The 18,081-nt window shown below is 32.7% G+C and overlaps 1 protein-coding gene across 1 annotated transcript; it reads left to right on the top strand.

The window, feature by feature from the left end:
- Positions 1-4,541: 4,541 nt before the first annotated feature.
- Positions 4,542-11,878, top strand: LOC149486268 (C-type mannose receptor 2-like). The gene is made up of 7 exons (XM_089697749.1): positions 4,542-4,587; positions 5,089-5,202; positions 6,066-6,209; positions 9,477-9,671; positions 10,185-10,318; positions 10,886-11,006; positions 11,322-11,878. Exons 1-7 carry the CDS (start codon positions 4,542-4,544, stop codon positions 11,504-11,506), a joined length of 939 nt encoding a protein of 312 aa, XP_089553875.1. The 3' UTR covers positions 11,507-11,878.
- Positions 11,879-18,081: the final 6,203 nt, after the last annotated feature.

Raw genomic sequence — 18,081 nt, 5'->3', positions numbered from 1 at the left:
TCAAATTCAAATTCAAATTCAAATTCAAATTCAAATTCAAATTCAAATTCAAATTCAAATTTGAACACGAACACGAACAAATTCAAATTCAAATTGAAATCACAAACACGAACAGCGAACAGCAAACAGCGAACAGCGAACAGCGAAAAGCGAACAGCGAACAGCGAACAGCGAACAGCGAACAGCGAACAGCGAACAGCGAACAGCGAACAGCGAACAGCGAACAGCGAACAGCGAACAGCGAACAGCCAACAGCCAACAGCGAACAGCGAACAGCGAACAGCGAACAGCGAACAGCGAACACGAACACAAACTCTCAAATTACAAATCCAAATTCAAATTCAAATTCAAATTTGAACACGAACACGAACAAATTCAAATTTAAATTCAAATTTGAACACGAACACGAACAAATTCAAATTCAAATTCAAATTCAAATTCAAATTCAAATTCAAATTCAAATTCAAATTCAAATTCAAATTCAAATTCAAATTCAAATTCAAATTCAAATTCAAATTCAAATTCAAATTCAAATTCAAATTCAAATTCAAATTCAAATTCAAATTCAAATTTGAACACGAACACGAACAAATTCAAATTGAAATCACAAACACGAACAGCGAACAGCGAACAGCGAACAGCGAACAGCGAACAGCGAACAGCGAACAGCGAACAGCGAACAGCGAACAGCGAACAGCGAACAGCGAACAGCGAACAGCGAACAGCGAACAGCGAACAGCGAACAGCGAACAGCGAACAGCGAACAGCGAACAGCGAACATCGAACAGCGAACAGCGAACAGCGAACAGCGAACAGCGAACAGCAAACACGAACACAAACTCTCAAATTGCAAATTAAAATTTGAACACGAACACGAACAAATTCATATTCAAATTCAAATTTGAACACGAACACGAACAAATTCAAATTCAAATTGAAATCACAAACACGAACAGCGAACAGCGAACAGCGAACAGCGAACAGCGAACAGCGAACAGCGAACAGCGAACAGCGAACAGCGAACAGCGAACAGCGAACAGCGAACAGCGAACAGCGAACGCGAACTCAAACTCTCAAATTACAAATCCAAATTCAAATTCAAATTCAAATTCAAATTCAAATTCAAATTCAAATTCAAATTCAAATTCAAATTCAAATTCAAATTCAAATTCAAATTCAAATTCAAATTCAAATTCAAATTCAAATTCAAATTCAAATTCAAATTCAAATTCAAATTCAAATTCAAATTCAAATTCAAATTCAAATTCAAATTCAAATTCAAATTCAAATTCAAATTCAAATTCAAATTCAAATTCAAATTCAAATTCAAATTCAAATTCAAATTCAAATTCAAATTCAAATTCAAATTCAAATTCAAATTCAAATTCATATTCAAATTCAAATTCAAATTCAAATTCAAATTCAAATTCAAATTCAAATTCAAATTCAAATTCAAATTCAAATTCAAATTCAAATTCAAATTCAAATTCAAATTCAAATTCAAATTCAAATTCAAATTCAAATTCAAATTCAAATTCAAATTCAAATTCAAATTCAAATTCAAATTCAAATTCAAATTCAAATTCAAATTCAAATTTGAACATTTTACATTTGTCAACATTAGGTAAGATGCTTGAATACCAGTAGATAATAATTGATGATTCTTTTTTTATTTGAAAACTAATGCCTATTTCAATTTTGTCCAGTTCTGACAGTTCATTTTAAGATGGTTTAGCTTATTGATTCAAAATAATTATTCGTAGTCACAAGTCGCTTTCCGCTGTCTGTGTGTCTCTATGTTTAGATCTTCAAAACGGCTAATTAGATCTAGTGATTGTATTTGTTACACAAATGTGAAGATAAATATGTAAATAATGTAAAACTGTTATTGCTTTAGCCATACTCTTTTATATTTACCTTGCATCATTTAATAACATGAATCTTGTGTAGACCTTTGTACAGGCTGAGTGTATTGAATGCAAACTTATGGAGAAAATTGTTTGATGTCTTACGGAAATGAAAATATTCTTATAAATTATAAAATAAATATTCTTATAAATACGAGCGTTTTCTTTCTTCCTACTGGTTACATACTTGTAAGTTGAAAATATTGTTTCATATTATTTATATTAGATACTAATATATCTTATAAAGAGGTTTTTTATGTTTGTAGGGGGTAATCTTAGGAAGTATTTGTACAACGATGAAGTAGGGAATGTTATGGTCTGGTAAGATCGGTAAAATTTTTATTGAAATAAATATTTTTGACTATTTCCAACCATTCAGAAATACTATAGAGCTCCATATTTCCTTATTACAATATTATGTCATAATATATTAATTTTGCAGAAAAACATTAGCAACACAATCTTGGATTGATGTCGTTCAAATTATATTAAGAAGCCCGGTCAAAGTATTGAGTAGGTATCCTTACAAATCATAATATGATAGGAATATTTCGTTTTCACTCAAAGAAGACGTATGTAATAAACCAAAATACATTTCTCAGAAGGGCAATGTGTAATGTAATTAATGTTCTAAGAATTCAAAAGAAACATTAGCTGTTTGATGAAATGAAGCCATTATTGCTAAATACGTTTTGTATGAAGATATCATATTTGTATATTTACTTCTTTCAAGACTTTTTTGAGTCTATTATACTTATACCTTTCATTCAGTAAAAGTTTTATTTAAGACGATGAAAAATTATTAATAAACTAGCTGCTCCGCGCGGTTTCACCCCCGTGGCTCCACCCCTGTTGGACGTAGCGTGATGATATATAGCCTATAACCTTCCTCGATAAATGGGCTATCTAACACCGAAAGAATTTTTCAAATCGGACCAGTAGTTCCCGAGATTAGCGCGTTCAAACAAACAAACAAAAAAACTCTTCAGCTTTATAATATTAATATAGATTTGAAATTTTGTAGCATGCTTGCTTTTTAGTATAAGAGAGCTCGTATGAAATTCCGTTAGTTTTGAAGCTAAATCGATAAAATATTGTTTGACTAATCAATGTAGAGTGAAGGAACAAAATTTAATAAATATTCATGTATTCTCCTTCCAAAATAAAAGCTATTTGAAAATAACGTATAAAAACCATGACAAGAAACTTTGTAAGAACCGTGTAAACAATTGAATAAAAAATGAATTGGCCGTATAAACAAAATTGTAATCATTAGTCGAAATATATAAAAAATCGGTCGAAATTGGCGTTTAAAAATTTCAGTCACGCGAATGTATGAATGTGGAAAATAAATCCATTATTACCGTTTATTTCATGCTTAAAATTCAACACAAATTAATTGCTACGCTCCATGTAACTTGAAGCTAAAATAACAGAAATAAGACTTTATTTTTAAATTTTGCTATTTTATTGTCGTTTATTAGATCTGTGGGAAGGAAACGATTGCACTTCTAATTATTTTAACTCGTATTTTATTATTTAATCATAATACATTTTTATTATTTAATCGGATAACACTAATATGATTTTAGAATCCGCATCTGTTGTTTAAGATTGTCTGTTCTATTGTATCTCCGTAATTGCTAACAAGTTTAGATTAAAACAAATTTTTGTTTATATTTAAATTAATATTATACCTATATAAAAATAATAATATCCTTAAATAAATAAATAAATGTTTGCGCATATTGGTTTAATTGTATTCATTGCTAATTTTTTTTTCGGTCTGTCACTTAAAATAGTGCCCACATACAAAATTAAAAGTGATAGGTCGATAATATAAAACGATTTTGGGTTTTCCGCTTATCATGGTTACCAGGATTAACCGGGATAATTATAATACCCAATGACCCTTTGACCTTCCATAACCTAATTATTTCTATCAATGACAAGATTGCGATTTTTCTCGGTGAATATTGTTTATTTTACCGGTATTATTATTTATCGTTATACAGTAGAGATAAAAAAGCATTTTACACGAGACGATACAGTTTTTTAAATACTGATAATTAATTATTTTAGAGATATGGACATCATGACTATGCATGCAAAATTATTAATTTTTTAACAATTTCTGTTCACATAAATAAAGCTATTAATATACATAAGTACTAGCGGTCCGCCCCGGCTTCGCCCGTGGTACATATGAAAAATAGATGTTGGCCGATTCTCAGACTTACCCGATATGCACAGAAAATTTCATGAGAATCGGTCCACCCGTTTCGGAGGAGTATGCAGACTAACATTGTGACACGAGAATTTTATATATAAGAAGTATATGGCATAATGGCATATGGCTTTTTGTCATAAATTTTTGTATTTATTGTAATTTAAAAGCAAATTACATGTTAGCATTGAACTTAGGAAAGTAAATAATCGTGTACATAATCGAATGATTTATACGCTTTAAAAATCTCTTCATGCAGAGTTTTATCCAAATACATCCATTGTTTATACATGATAAAAAGCATCAATGGATACGATTATCGTGTTGTATCGTTTATCGTTTCATGTAAAAGTATTAATAATAAGTTTATATTACACTGTTCACTATCAAAATATTTAGTATTCGCAATGAAGAACTTAGTGCTAATTATTTTCTGTGTTATCGGCTCTCTCCGTATGTAATTATAATAACCTATTAGTAAATTGCATTAGTTCACGTTTTCGTAGCCAGCAATTTTTAGTAACTTGTGAAGAAACAAATAAATGTATATTTTATTATTACATCTTATATATAAAAATGAATCGCAAAATGTGTTGGTAAGCGCATAACTCGAGAACGGCTGAACCGATTTCGATAATTCTTTTTTTATTATATTCCTTGAAGTACGAGGATGGTTTTTATGTAGAGAAAACGTAAATATGTACCACGGGCGAAGCCGGGGCGGACCGCTAGTTATTAATAAATATTTCCATTCTTAATTTAATTATTATTAACAAAAACATATTTAGTTTGTGAATATAAAACTAACATTTTTAACCAATATTTTTATCACTTTTATATTAAACTGTTTTTAATGTAGTTTGAGAAAGTTATTTTAATTTATTGGTTTATAATTTTTTTTTTCTTGTACCTACTACCTACTATATTTTTTTCTCTATTTTTATGGTACTCTAGATGGAAAAAGGTTCAGATGTGACTATCGATATTCTCAAGGTGCCCAGGGTTACTTAAAGTTGCACAGAATACCAGCCAATTGGAGAGAAGCAAGATTAAGATGTCACCTTGAAGGTAAGATTTATTAAATTAATAAAGTCACAATCAAATTAAACAACTTGTCCATATTCATTTGCAAATATGAAGAGGTCATAAAGACCTCACTAAAATTGAAATAAACATATTATTTTAAAAAAGAATCTAAAATTATACAGGGTTTAGAATAAATAATGTCATTTGCGTTAATTGTATATTTTTACGAGTGACTCTAATTCAACTCTAATAGAGTCAGTCACAATCTGTCTGTTTGTCTCGATTTCCCGCTTGAACCACTGAACCGATTTTGATATAATTTCGTATGTAGATTGAGGGCAAAGTTAAAAAACTTTTCACCCGATCTCTCATCCGATTACCTACAGAAAAAAAAAGACGGGTTGCACTCCGGGAGTGCCGGCAGAAGTGAAAACTTGATTATTAACGTTGAGCATGTTTGATATTTTGGTATGGTATCCGTCTTACGCTTTTTCGATCAGGTCACGTGTCCTGACGCGAGTTTAAGATTTTATACCCATTACAGAAAAAGTGCTCAACGCCGCTAAAGAAGTTTTCACTTCAAAAAAATTAGACAATACTCCTCCATAAAACATTTAAGCCGTATTAAATAGAAGTATAGATTACTTATAAATTACTAGCTTTCCGCCCGCGGCTTCGCCCACTTTGCTTAAAACCTAATAAATGATATGCTAACCTAAACCTTTATTATATTCGAACTTTCTTCGAGTCTCACAGAATCACTCTATCTAATAAAAAAACCGCATCAAAATCCGTTGCGTAGTTTTAAAGATTTAAGCATACATAGAGACAGACGGCGACAGCGACTTTGTTTTATACTATGTAATGATAATGATAGGAAGATATATGAATGTGATATGTTACAGGAGCCAAAATAGCATCACCCCTGGACCAGAACCTGAAGGAGGCGATGGTCTCCATGATGGATGTGACTCCAAAGCTGAAGTGCAACGGAATCTTCACCGGGATACACGCAACATTCTCTAGAGGAGATTTCTTTTCAGCAGAAGGTGAGAGAATAGTAAAAAAAATAGTTGAAACTTTTTTGGGGCAACCCTGTATCGATAAAACTTGGTGTCGTCAACCCTGACTCTTATATAAAACGTTTCGTAAAATGTTTTTTCGAATTTTTTGAGACTAACTCTCAATGTTCTGGTATATTATTATTATTGTAAGAATTGAAACGCTTCTACGAAGTAGCGAATAATTTTACCTTTACTTTGTTTTTCTTTCATTACATGCAATTAATAAAAATCTGTTATTTTCATATCTTCACAGGAATTTTTTTTTCTTCATGAAGTAATATGGATTCAAATTTACATAGGATAAAAGGTACAACTAGTCCATTGAATGAGTCCCTCCAAGGGGGGTCTAGAGTGCGTGAGTTAGTAACGTAAGATGTTTCTTCGGAAACATGTCAAGAGTCCCTAGGTAATAAACATACTAAAACCCCGGGCCACTAGGAGGAGCCCCGGAGTGGGGGGAGGGGGGAAATGGGTCCATTTTTTCATTTTTCGCTTAAATCTCAAAAACGGTACATGTTAGAGAAAAACTTTCAAGGAAAAATTGAAAGGCCATAAAATTATCTACAAGTTGTACCTGAATCATTTTTTCCTATATCCTACCGTTTCTGAGTTATACGCAGTAAAACATGATTTTGGCTCAAACAATTTCAACATCAATCGATCAAAAAATATTTCTTTCTTCCAAAAAACTCAAATGTGCAACTTGTGACCAGTACTGATAGATTGCTCTTAATTAGTTCTATAATTGGTAAAATAAACACATTCCTCCATGGAAGCCTTTAGGAGGAATCGATTGTCAAAATATTATATTAGGGCAGTTTGAGTAACTGAACTTGATCTTTTTATTTTTTTCTTCCAAAAAACTCAAAAGTGCAACTTGTGACCGGTACAGATAGATTGCTCATAATTAGGTCTATCATTGCTAAAAATACCAGATTCCACCACGGAGGCGTTTACGGGGAATTGAATTTTATCAGGGTAGTTACGATACATGAACTTTTTATTTTTTTTCTTCCAAAAAGCTCAAAAGTGCAACTTGTGACCGGTACAGATAGATTGCTCATAATTAGGTCTATCATTGATAAAAATACCAGATTCCACCATGGAGGCGTTTACGGGGAATTGAATTTTATTAGGGTAGTTAGTTAAAAAGTTCATGTATCGTAACTACCCTAATAAAATTCAATACCTCCTAAAGGCCTCCATGGTGGAATCTGGTTTTTTTATCAATGATAGACCTAATTATGAGCAATCTATCGGTACCGGTCACAAGTTGCACTTTTGAGTTTTTTTGGAAGAAAAAAAATAAAAAGTTCAAGTATCATATCTACCCTAATAAAATTCAATTCCCCGTAAACGCCTCCATGGTGGAATCTAGTATTTTTATCAATGATAGACCTAATTATGAGCAATCTATCTGTACCGGTCACAAGTTGCACTTTTGAGTTTTTTGGAAGAAAAAAATAAAAAGATCAAGTTCAGTAACTCAAACTACCCTAATATAGTATTTTGACAATCGATTCCTCCTAAAGGCTTCCATGGAGGAATGTGTTTATTTTACCAATTATAGACCTAATTAAGAGCAATTTAACAGTACCAGTCACAAGTTGCACTTTTGAGTTTTTTGGAAGAAAAAAATAAAAAGATCAAGTTCAGTAACTCAAACTACCCTAATATAGTATTTTGAAAATCGATTCCTCCTAAAGGCTTCCATGGAGGAATGTGTTTATTTTACTAATTATAGACCTAATTAAGAGCAATCTATCAGTATCGGTCACAAGTTGCACTTTTGAGTTTTTTTGGAGAAAAAAAATAAAAAGTTCAAGTATCGTAACTACCCTAATAAAATTCAATTCCCCGTAAACGCCTCCGTGTTGGAATCTGGTATTTTTATCAATGATAGACCCAATTATGAGCAATCTATCTGTACCGGTCACAAGTTGCACTTATGAGTTTTTTGGAAGAAAAAAATAAAAAGATCAAGTTCAGTAACTCAAACTACCATAATATAATATTTTGACAATCGATTCCTCCTAAAGGCTTCCATGGAGGAATGTGTTTATTTTACCAATTATAGACCTAATTAAGAGCAATCTATCAGTACCGGTCACAAGTTGCACTTTTGAGTTTTTTGGAAGAAAGAAATATTTTTTGATCGATTGATGTGGAAATTGTTTGAGCCAAAATCATGTTTTACTGCGTATAACTCAGAAACGGTAGGATATAGGAAAAAATGATTCAGGTACAACTTGTAGATAATTTTATGGCCTTTCAACTTTTCCTTGAAAGTTTTTCTCTAACATGTACCGTTTTTGAGATTTAAGCGAAAAATGAAAAAATGGACCCATTTTCCCCCTCCCCCCACTCCGGGGCTCCTCCTAGTGGCCCGGGGTTTTAGTATGTTTATTACCTAGGGACTCTTGACATGTTTCCGAAGAAACATCTTACGTTACTAACTCACGCACTCTAGAACTTTTTATTCAATGGACTAAACGTAAATTCCCTGTTTCATAATTTTATAAATCACTTTTTTCTCGGTGACAAAACGTGTTTTTTATATTATTAGCTGTCGTGGCAATTTTTTTTCTGCAAGCATACATAATAATAAAGCCGGAATAATATATTATACTTATCGAAAAATATCTCTATATATATAAAAATGAATCTGTATTTTCCTTGGTCACGGCATCACGTGTGAACAGCTCGACCGATTTCGATGATACTTATTTTGATGTATTCGTTATTGTCAGGTAAAGGATCTTATGAACGAAAAAGTTAAGAATTTGTGCTAGAAATAATAGAAAAATGAGTAAACAGACAGGATAACCATCTGTCGGGACCGCTAGTTGGTTTTCAAAGTTCCCCCGGGGTTATCACGATTTGACTTCCACGTATCGTGCTTTATTTCTTTGACCTCAGATATACATTAATTATGTTTATTTTTAGATCGGGTATTCCCCTCTGTTATTTTTATGTATATGAGGAAGGTTACTTCTTAAGTGAAGCAAGACCGATAAGTCTACTCGATGGAAAGTATTACAAAATATTTCCTGTTGGCAGTAAATTAGATCTTTTTATCACATCAAATGTTGTTTATAGAAGCCATATACATTATACATACTCTGAAAAAGTTATCAGATCTCGTGTAGAGCAAAGCGTCTAACTCTACACTTGTAACTTTACACTTTTAACTCTACTCTTTTAACTCCTTAGTTAAAACGGCTTAGCCAATTAAAATTGACAAAATTTCAGGAGTTCCTCTCTCCAAGATCCCGCACACTTGGGCAGATGGTGAACCAGATAACTATGAAGATAATGAGAGCTGCATACTGATGACCAGCGCTGGTGAATTTGCTGACGTCAACTGTTCTGACACATACCCTTATATGTGTTATAAGAAAATGTCTCAGAGCTTGATCATGAGTGCCTGTGGTACTACTGATCCAGGTAATATCTAGTTCTTGTTAATGTGAAAGTATCAATGTCAGATGAAAAGATGGTTACATACAATATACATATAACAAGTACTTGCTTCGCCTTTGCATGATATACACCTACTTATAGTGGTAAATGGTAAAATTATGTTATGATGATTTAATAGTTCTTCTAGAAGAAGTCTAATTGAATATACTATTGAGTTTGAGTTTGAATGCTACTTTTTTCTGCTCTTCTTTCTTTCTTCATCTCATGCTATATGTATATTGTTTAAATGTTTAAAAATACTTATGAATAAATACTCAATTTTTCCCATGATATACTTATTCCTCTGTAAATAAAATAATCTAGAACTTCTTTGGAAATCTCATCCATCGTTGGTGTTCCTGGACCATTACGAAATATGCAGATCTATAAGTTTAGAGTGCATAGGCTCTTGTAGGCAGACCTGTTCCTTCATAGATCTCATCACCGTTTAACATTAGTACATCTAGTACAAAAACTGTAATTATAATAAATTTACAGAATACAATATTGACATGAGGACTGGCAGTTGCTACAAGTTCCACACAGTTCCTCGCACCTGGTCCAGGGCTTATATGACCTGTGCTGCTGAAGGCGGATACCTTGCTATAGTTAACAGCGAAATAGAAGCACATGTGAGTAGTAATATAGCAGGACTACAGAGTTCTGTATAAACTGCTTTTAAAATTGATGGTACCTGTAATTAAAATACTTATGTAGCAATATCTGCAGAAACTGCTTTCTGAATTGATGGTTACGTTACAGTATCTGCAAAAACTGCTTTGGATGATGGTACCTTATAGTTGTATACGTAGTATATTATTATTAGTCTGTGCTTATAGTTATAATGAAAAAAAAGGAGTCTCCTTAGTAGTAGCTTAGTCTGATGCTTTTGTTTGTTTCCGAAAGATGTCGTGTTTATTATGTTTGAATTTGAATTTATAGTTTTCTATTTAATGTAAAATGTACATGTACTAATATTAGTACATAATACATTTTACATTAAATAAAACTAGTCTTGAACAATTTTCCAAAATTTTATAACATTTAACTCTAGGTATAGCTTTTTTTCACTATTTTGTTTTAATCTGATTCACATTTTCAATATTAATTTTTAAATACCTTACCTTACCTAATGTTTCCTCCTCCATACTTACCATCTTTTAAGTTAATTTAAATTAATATTTCGCTTTCTATTCCAGGTGATCAAAGAGCTATTCGCCAAGTATCCAGGTAGCAAGATGCGCGGAAACTTCTGGAAGGACGTCGCTTTCCTAGGCTTCCATGATTGGGGTGAACATGGAGAATGGCTGACCATCAACGGTGAGAACTTATTATTATGAGCAGAGAGGATTGAAAAGCTGATTTTAAGAGGCGTCAAACCCATTATTATATTATATTTGCGAAGTTTCCAATATTGATAAACTCTTAATGATTGATAAATCGCGATTCTAAATATTGGATTAACACGGAACAAATTTAAATATGTAGGAAACTTTTTTCAAGGAATTTATTGTTTTACGAAATTTTGTATTCTTTTGGAAATTTTTCGTTCAGTATATAAATAATAATAAAACGAGTTTAGAAATTTAATTATAATATTTCTATATCGCTTGTACTAACAGTATATTCTTTCAGGTGATACTCTACTCCAAGCTGGCTATGATAAATTCTCTGGTGGGGAACCAAACAACGCCACAACAGGGGAGTTCTGTGGCGCCACCTACCGGAACGGCATGTTTGACGACCTCTGGTGTGAGAATAAATACGCGTTTATATGCGAAAAGGATCCTGGCAGCTTGGCTTGTAATGACGATATTTAAAGTATTAGAAAAATTTATTAAATCGTCAATTAGTAAAGTGGAAATAAGAGTGTGAAAACTTGTATAAAAAGTGCAAAAAATCATGTTAGTTTTTATTTTATATTTAAAGCTATTTTAAAATTATAATACATAATAGATAATATATTGTTCCACATTTTATCACGCGAAAAACGCTTTACCACAGATAACTTACACGTCGATTTACGGAAACAAGGTATACGACATTTTTCAAATAGAAGATCGTGCTTATAATATAAACCCGACCCCTTCTGATGCATTCAAGTGAAAACAAAGAAACTTGAGTCGTCCTCAAATGCTTTAAAATATTATGCATAAAATTTATTGTACTGATATTCAGTAGCTATGTAAGTGACTTAATAAACTTGTTATCAAAACCTCTTGTAGTTTTACTTCACCGTATAATATTTAACACAACCAAAAGCTGTTATTACTCCAAAGAGGATATTAATAAACCCATAAAAGCAATAAAAAATATTATGATATTTTTCAAACTGCCTGTTTTTCCAGACTATTTGCTAAAATGAACCGACTTTCAAATAGTTTGGTACCTTCTTAAGTTTTAATCTTTATTTTATGAACGCCTTAACTCCGAAAGCATAGTCCTCTACCGCGTGTGTATATTTGTCTGTTCACGAGAACCTCAAAAACAGTGGCACCGATTTTCATTCTGTTTTCACGAATGGATAGCGTGTTCCTCGAGTTTCGAGCATATTATTTGCTAGGTTTTATGCTACAAAATCACATCGTAAATAGGTTTTTGAACTCGTAAAATATGCACAGTAAAAGACAACATAAAGTAAATATATTTACACCCAAATAACGTCGGCAAATCCTAGCTTATGATAAAGTCTGAAAGATTTATACCTAATATTGCTTACCGTATCAAAATGTCGAGTCACAGAAGATTTGCCTTTTCTATTATTTGCTTTTCCAGTATATTTATTTTATCCGATTTTACTGGAAGGAGGGTAATGTTTGAAATTAAATTTAATATCTTGGTTTGTATTGCAGTCTGTAATAAAATGAAAACACAAAATTTGAGAAATGCGACCTTTAAGAGCATTTGAAAAACCTCATAAGTATTGTTGATTTCACAAAAAATAAAAATCTTTTTCCATACAAAGTAAAACTACTTCTAATTCTTCACAATAAAATTATCATTTTATCGATAACTATTATGTTTATGGTATGAAATTACATTAAAATTTATTTGTTTGCATTGTAAAAATGTATGAAAATAGTTTCTCTTAAAGTTTTCTGCATTATAAACAAACCAATAAACAAGACAAGTATTATGAACAGGAAAATACAGTTTTAAAACTATCTGGATGTATTCACTATAAGTTTCAGTGACCGATTTTTATTAACAACTAGCGGTCCGCCCCGGCTTCGCCCGTGATACATGTTTACGTTTTCTCTACATAAGAACCACCCTCGTACTTCAAGGAATATAATAAAAAAAGAATTATCGAAATCGGTTCAACCGTTCCCGAGTTATGCGCTTACCAACACATTTTGCGATCATTTTTATATATAAGAATAAGATTTTTTATCACTACATAATATTATAAAACAAAGTCGCTTTCTCTGCCCCTATATTCCTATGTATTCTTAAATCTTTAAAACTACGCAACGGATATATGAAGGTTTTAGTACCTATATAATTTACTAGATTTTAGACAGAGAGGGTGAAACCGCGCGCGGAATGCTAGTTTAGCATAATATAACTTACAAATAAGTGCCTTTGAATAAATAACGCAATACGCACAAAACAGTGTTTACTTTACTTCCAGGTATCTCTCAGTTCCATATCCATACTAATATTATAAATGCGAAAGTAACTCTGTCTGTCTGTCTGTCTGTTACTCAATCACGCCTTAACTACTGAACCAATTTACATGAAATTTGGTATGGAGAAATTTTGATACCCGAGAAAGGACATAGGCTACCTTTTATTGCGAAATATGTACCACGGGCGAAGCCGGGGCGGACCTCTAGTTGTCAATAAATCAGAAACACACTTTATTTTCACAGACACAAATTCACTTGCAAGAAAATTTATAACTAAACTAGCTTCACGTCAAGACGTCTTATTTCCATCCCGTATTTTACTCGCATTTTATTTTCTTGACAAAATACCTCTCCAAGTCTATTTCTCTTTCAAATTTCATCAATATCAGACAGACAGAGATATTTTAGCATTTATTAGTATTCGTAGAATCCTTTTTTTGCGGGACACACCGTTAACGTTGCTTTTTAGGGTTCCGGAATGAAATGGCAAAAAACTGAACCTTTATATTGTTTATTTTCATGTCAAACTGTGTCGACTAAATGTTTTTTTCTTTCGTTCCAAAATGTATTACATAAAATTGGTTGTCTGTAAAGTCGGTGTACTGACGATAGTTGAACGTGAAAACGTCCGATTATGCTTCTTTGTCGCTCGTTCCGCGCTCTCGCTCGCACTTCAAGCCTTACATGGAACGCCTCAGAGCGAGGTAACGCCGCATGAGTCATGTTTTTTCGTGCGTGCAGCTGGCTCTATCGAATTATAAGACGTTGTCACGTCAAAATATTCTGAATGAAGTCCGTACATTCACATTACAATGACTGCATTCTACTAGGTCCAGGATCGTTAATAATTGGTCTTCTTATTGGTGTATCTTCATGACAATCGAAGGCACTGAGTCCATGCTTCTTATTGTACCAGAGAATAACCAGGACGAACGTGATGCAGAGGATTATGAAGAATATCAGCATGAAGAGGAAGTAGAGCTGAAACAGAAAAAGTTTTGTTAAAAAATATGTAAAAATACGCTTTAAGAGCGCATATTCTATTTAACGCAAGTCAAAAACTCCGCGATCTATTACGATAGATCGCGGCTTGCGCTATCCTTTTACTATGAACAGCATAGGTCCACAGGAGAGCGCCGAGCAACATGTCCTCTCTCTGGAAAGGCTCGCTGCCGACTGATTTTAATCGGGTCACGCGCAGTGTTTTATAGTACTTTAAAAAAAATTGTAGAAAAATAATAGAGGTACCTTAGTCATCGAGATAGTATGTACTACGTACTAGAGAGACGATCGCTACTACACTCTCTTTAACACGAGCTAGAGGTAAGAATCACAAGTCTCTTTAGTCTGTGTCGGACTGTGCCCCCCGCTTGCCGCGTCAACACGTGTTATTGCTCTGTTCAAAATGCCTTCGTGTTTGCTTAGATATTGTTTTACAAGTTCCCATAATACAAACAAAGCCCGAGGAGTGACTTTTCACCAGTAAGTTTCCTTATTATGAGTAAGTCATGCATTTTACTAATATTGTTATCATTTTGCGAAAAATCACCACGCGTTTCGCGCCATTTTTCATAGACTAACAGCACAGACGTGACACTATCGATGAGTCTGTTAAAAAAATGTAACTGGATTTTTTTAACTATGTATATATACTAGGAAAGATTACCGTGGTGTAGTACCTAAATATTTATACTTTTACCCGACTACGCAAAGTAAAACGGTAGGTTATATTAAGTAATATTTATTTATTTACCTATTTTTATTTATTAAAAAAAGGTTAATCAACAGTTGTTCCAATAGGATTTATAAATTATTATGCACAACAATTACAAATAAACACAACATTCACAGAAAAATTTATTCGTGTTTTCACTATTCGCGGATTAAAAAAATGCGACCCAATTTCTATATTCACGACTAAAAATTTTTTTTATTCGCGGATTTAATAAGTACATACATAATAATAAAATTATTCCAATAGGTATCTTACCCAATATCCTTGTCAAATGGAATAATAAGAAAGTAAAATAGATCTTATTACAAGTTTGCCTAAAGTACATAATATTATGTTCTTAAATGATATCGCCGAGGCCTTTGACACAAGCCGCCTTTGTCGCAAGCCACCTCTGCGGCGATTGATGTTTTTGAGAATGTAAATAAACAGAATGGAAGCAACCTTATAACTCAATAAATAAAGTATATTTGTAAATGTAGTTCCGTTTATAGTAAAAGCCGCTTTGCGTATTTATTGTTTCGTCTTTCACATTCGTTACAAAAATTGTGATCGAGTAAGGGGGCATCCATAAATTACGTGAGGTGTTTTTTAAAATTTTCTGCACCTCCCTCCCCCCCTGGTGAGATGTCGTGAGAATTTATTCAACCCCTCCCCCATCCTCGAATCTCACGTGAGATTTTTCAAAATGTGAGTTTCTTATACGTAAACGCCATCAACATTGAATCATCGTATCCATTTAATTAGGGCTATTATAAACCAATACTCCAAAATTCGATTACATCATGAAGCAAAAACTGATAAAACTATTGATTACTACACAAAACGACAAAAGCTTACTAAATTGATATTATTTAAAGGAAATTAAAATACATAGTTTAATATAAAATCCTCGTTTTATTAATTCCCTAGTATCAGTACCACCAGATAGTACCGAGTAAACAGATTGCACAATGTGTCGCATCTGCACGCATTGCTTAATCTTTGAACTTGAAGCCACGCCTCGCTCGTTCCACACGTACCCCACCACATCGGCCGCGCGCAATGTTTTTGTTTGGAATAACCCCTCTAGTAGTACGTATACTATCTCGATGACCTTAGTTGATTTTTTAAATTTTATCTTATAAGTAAGACATTCTTTTATTGCAATATGTATAAATTATATTCAATAAAGTCAAATATCTTGGGGAAAATAATCATTTTGTCGACTATAATTTCTAAAAAAATTCACATTGTTCGGATTTTAATTTCGTAAGTTAGGAGTCCAAAATAAAAAAAATCTTTTAACTAACTATTTTAATAAGGATTTTTGCAGTTAGTTAAAAATAATTGTGTGTTAGATCTGTCAGCAATTTCAGATATTTTTAGCTTCGAAATTGACACTAAAAGTGAAATCAAGTAATCATCGGCTCAGTTATCTTGATGGTATTCAGAAATACTGTATTAATTGAAAAAAACTCTTAACTAACTACATAGACAATAAAATTTCCTAAAATTATTAGTAATTCATATGTTTGTAAGATAAGTGGTTGATGGACAATCTGGTTTGAAAAATCACATATTTGAGCCAAACAGCGCACGGACCGCGTACACGGCCTTAATAGAACTCATGAAATTATATTGTTACCAATCCTTGACATAATTATGTACAAAGTTTGAACTAAATTTTTGCGCTTACAGCTGGTCGAAATCGGCTCTTACTTAAAAACATTCAGGTGAAGCTAGCAGAACGTATTGGTAGCATTGAGTTACTATGTACTACGTACTAGAGAGGACATCGCTACTACACTGTTAGTCTTAGCGTGATAATATATTATAGCCTATAATATATGGTCTTCCTCTATAAATGGGCTATCAAAAACCGAAAGAATTTTTCACATCGGACCAGTTGTTTCTGAGATTAGCGCGTTCAAACAAACAAACTCTTCAGCTTTATAATATTAAGTACCTATAGATATTTTTATATTATATATTATAATATACAACTTCTAATCTAATATCTAATATATATTATAAAGGCGAAAGTTTGTAAGGATGTATGGATGTATGGATGTTTGTTTCTCTTTCACGTAAAAACTACTGAACCAATTACAATGAAATTTAGCACACATATAGAGGGTAACTTGGATTAACACATAGGATAGTTTTTATCCCGGAAATCCCACGGGAACGGGAACTATGCGGGTTTTCCTTTGCAAACGCGGGCGAAGCCGCGGGCGGATATCTAGTAATGTATAAAGGAAATTCACTAATATACAACCCTCTTTTCCAAAAAGTCGTTTACATCTCACTTCATTTTCCTCATTTCCCTAATTTTCATGCATATAATTCTTCCGCAATTATGTTCTTCCTTATACAAAAATATGACCGCAATTTTTTGCAAACTTCAAAAGGCGAAATGACGGTTTCTCGATGAGGTAATTTAAATGATTTTCCTTTGATCGTAGTTAAATTGACAAATAAGTGTTGGGGATGCAGGTTTGCGCATGCGTGTCTCTCTCAATGATGTCATACATTTATGTTTGTTTGTACTCTTAAGTTTATGAGGCCACGTTTATGTTTATCTATTTGCTTTAATTTAGATAAATAGCTCAGTGGCTATATTAAATTCACTTGGTTGAAGCGATTTGTAGAAAGTTTTTTTTAGATGCGAGATATTACACAGGATGCTTATTTTTATCTACGTTTTAAACAATCTGATTATTTCTTATTATTTTTTTTCTTTTGGACACTTTGTTTAATAAATAAATAATAAATATTTCTGGACAATTTTCACACACGGCACGATCTGATCCCATACTAAGCTTTCGCTTGTGTTATGGAAACCAGATGGCTGACAAACATACATATATATATATAATTTTAAATAAATACTTATATAGATAATTAACACCCAGACACGGAGCAAACATCTATGTTCATCCCACAAATATTTGCCTCGGGTGGGAATCGAACCCACGACCTCTGACTTGGAAGGCAGGGCCACTACCAACCAAGCCAACCGGTCAGTTTTATTTGTACTTTTTATTTT

The sequence above is a fragment of the Colias philodice genome, chromosome 8, assembly GCF_061535455.1.
Source record: "Colias philodice isolate Cphi_HAF_F1 chromosome 8, ilColPhil1 Martin Lab GWU primary, whole genome shotgun sequence".
NCBI classification, from domain to species: domain Eukaryota; kingdom Metazoa; phylum Arthropoda; class Insecta; order Lepidoptera; family Pieridae; genus Colias; species Colias philodice.
Note: the sequence above shows the minus strand (reverse complement) of the source record. Positions and strands in the feature narration are given on the sequence as shown.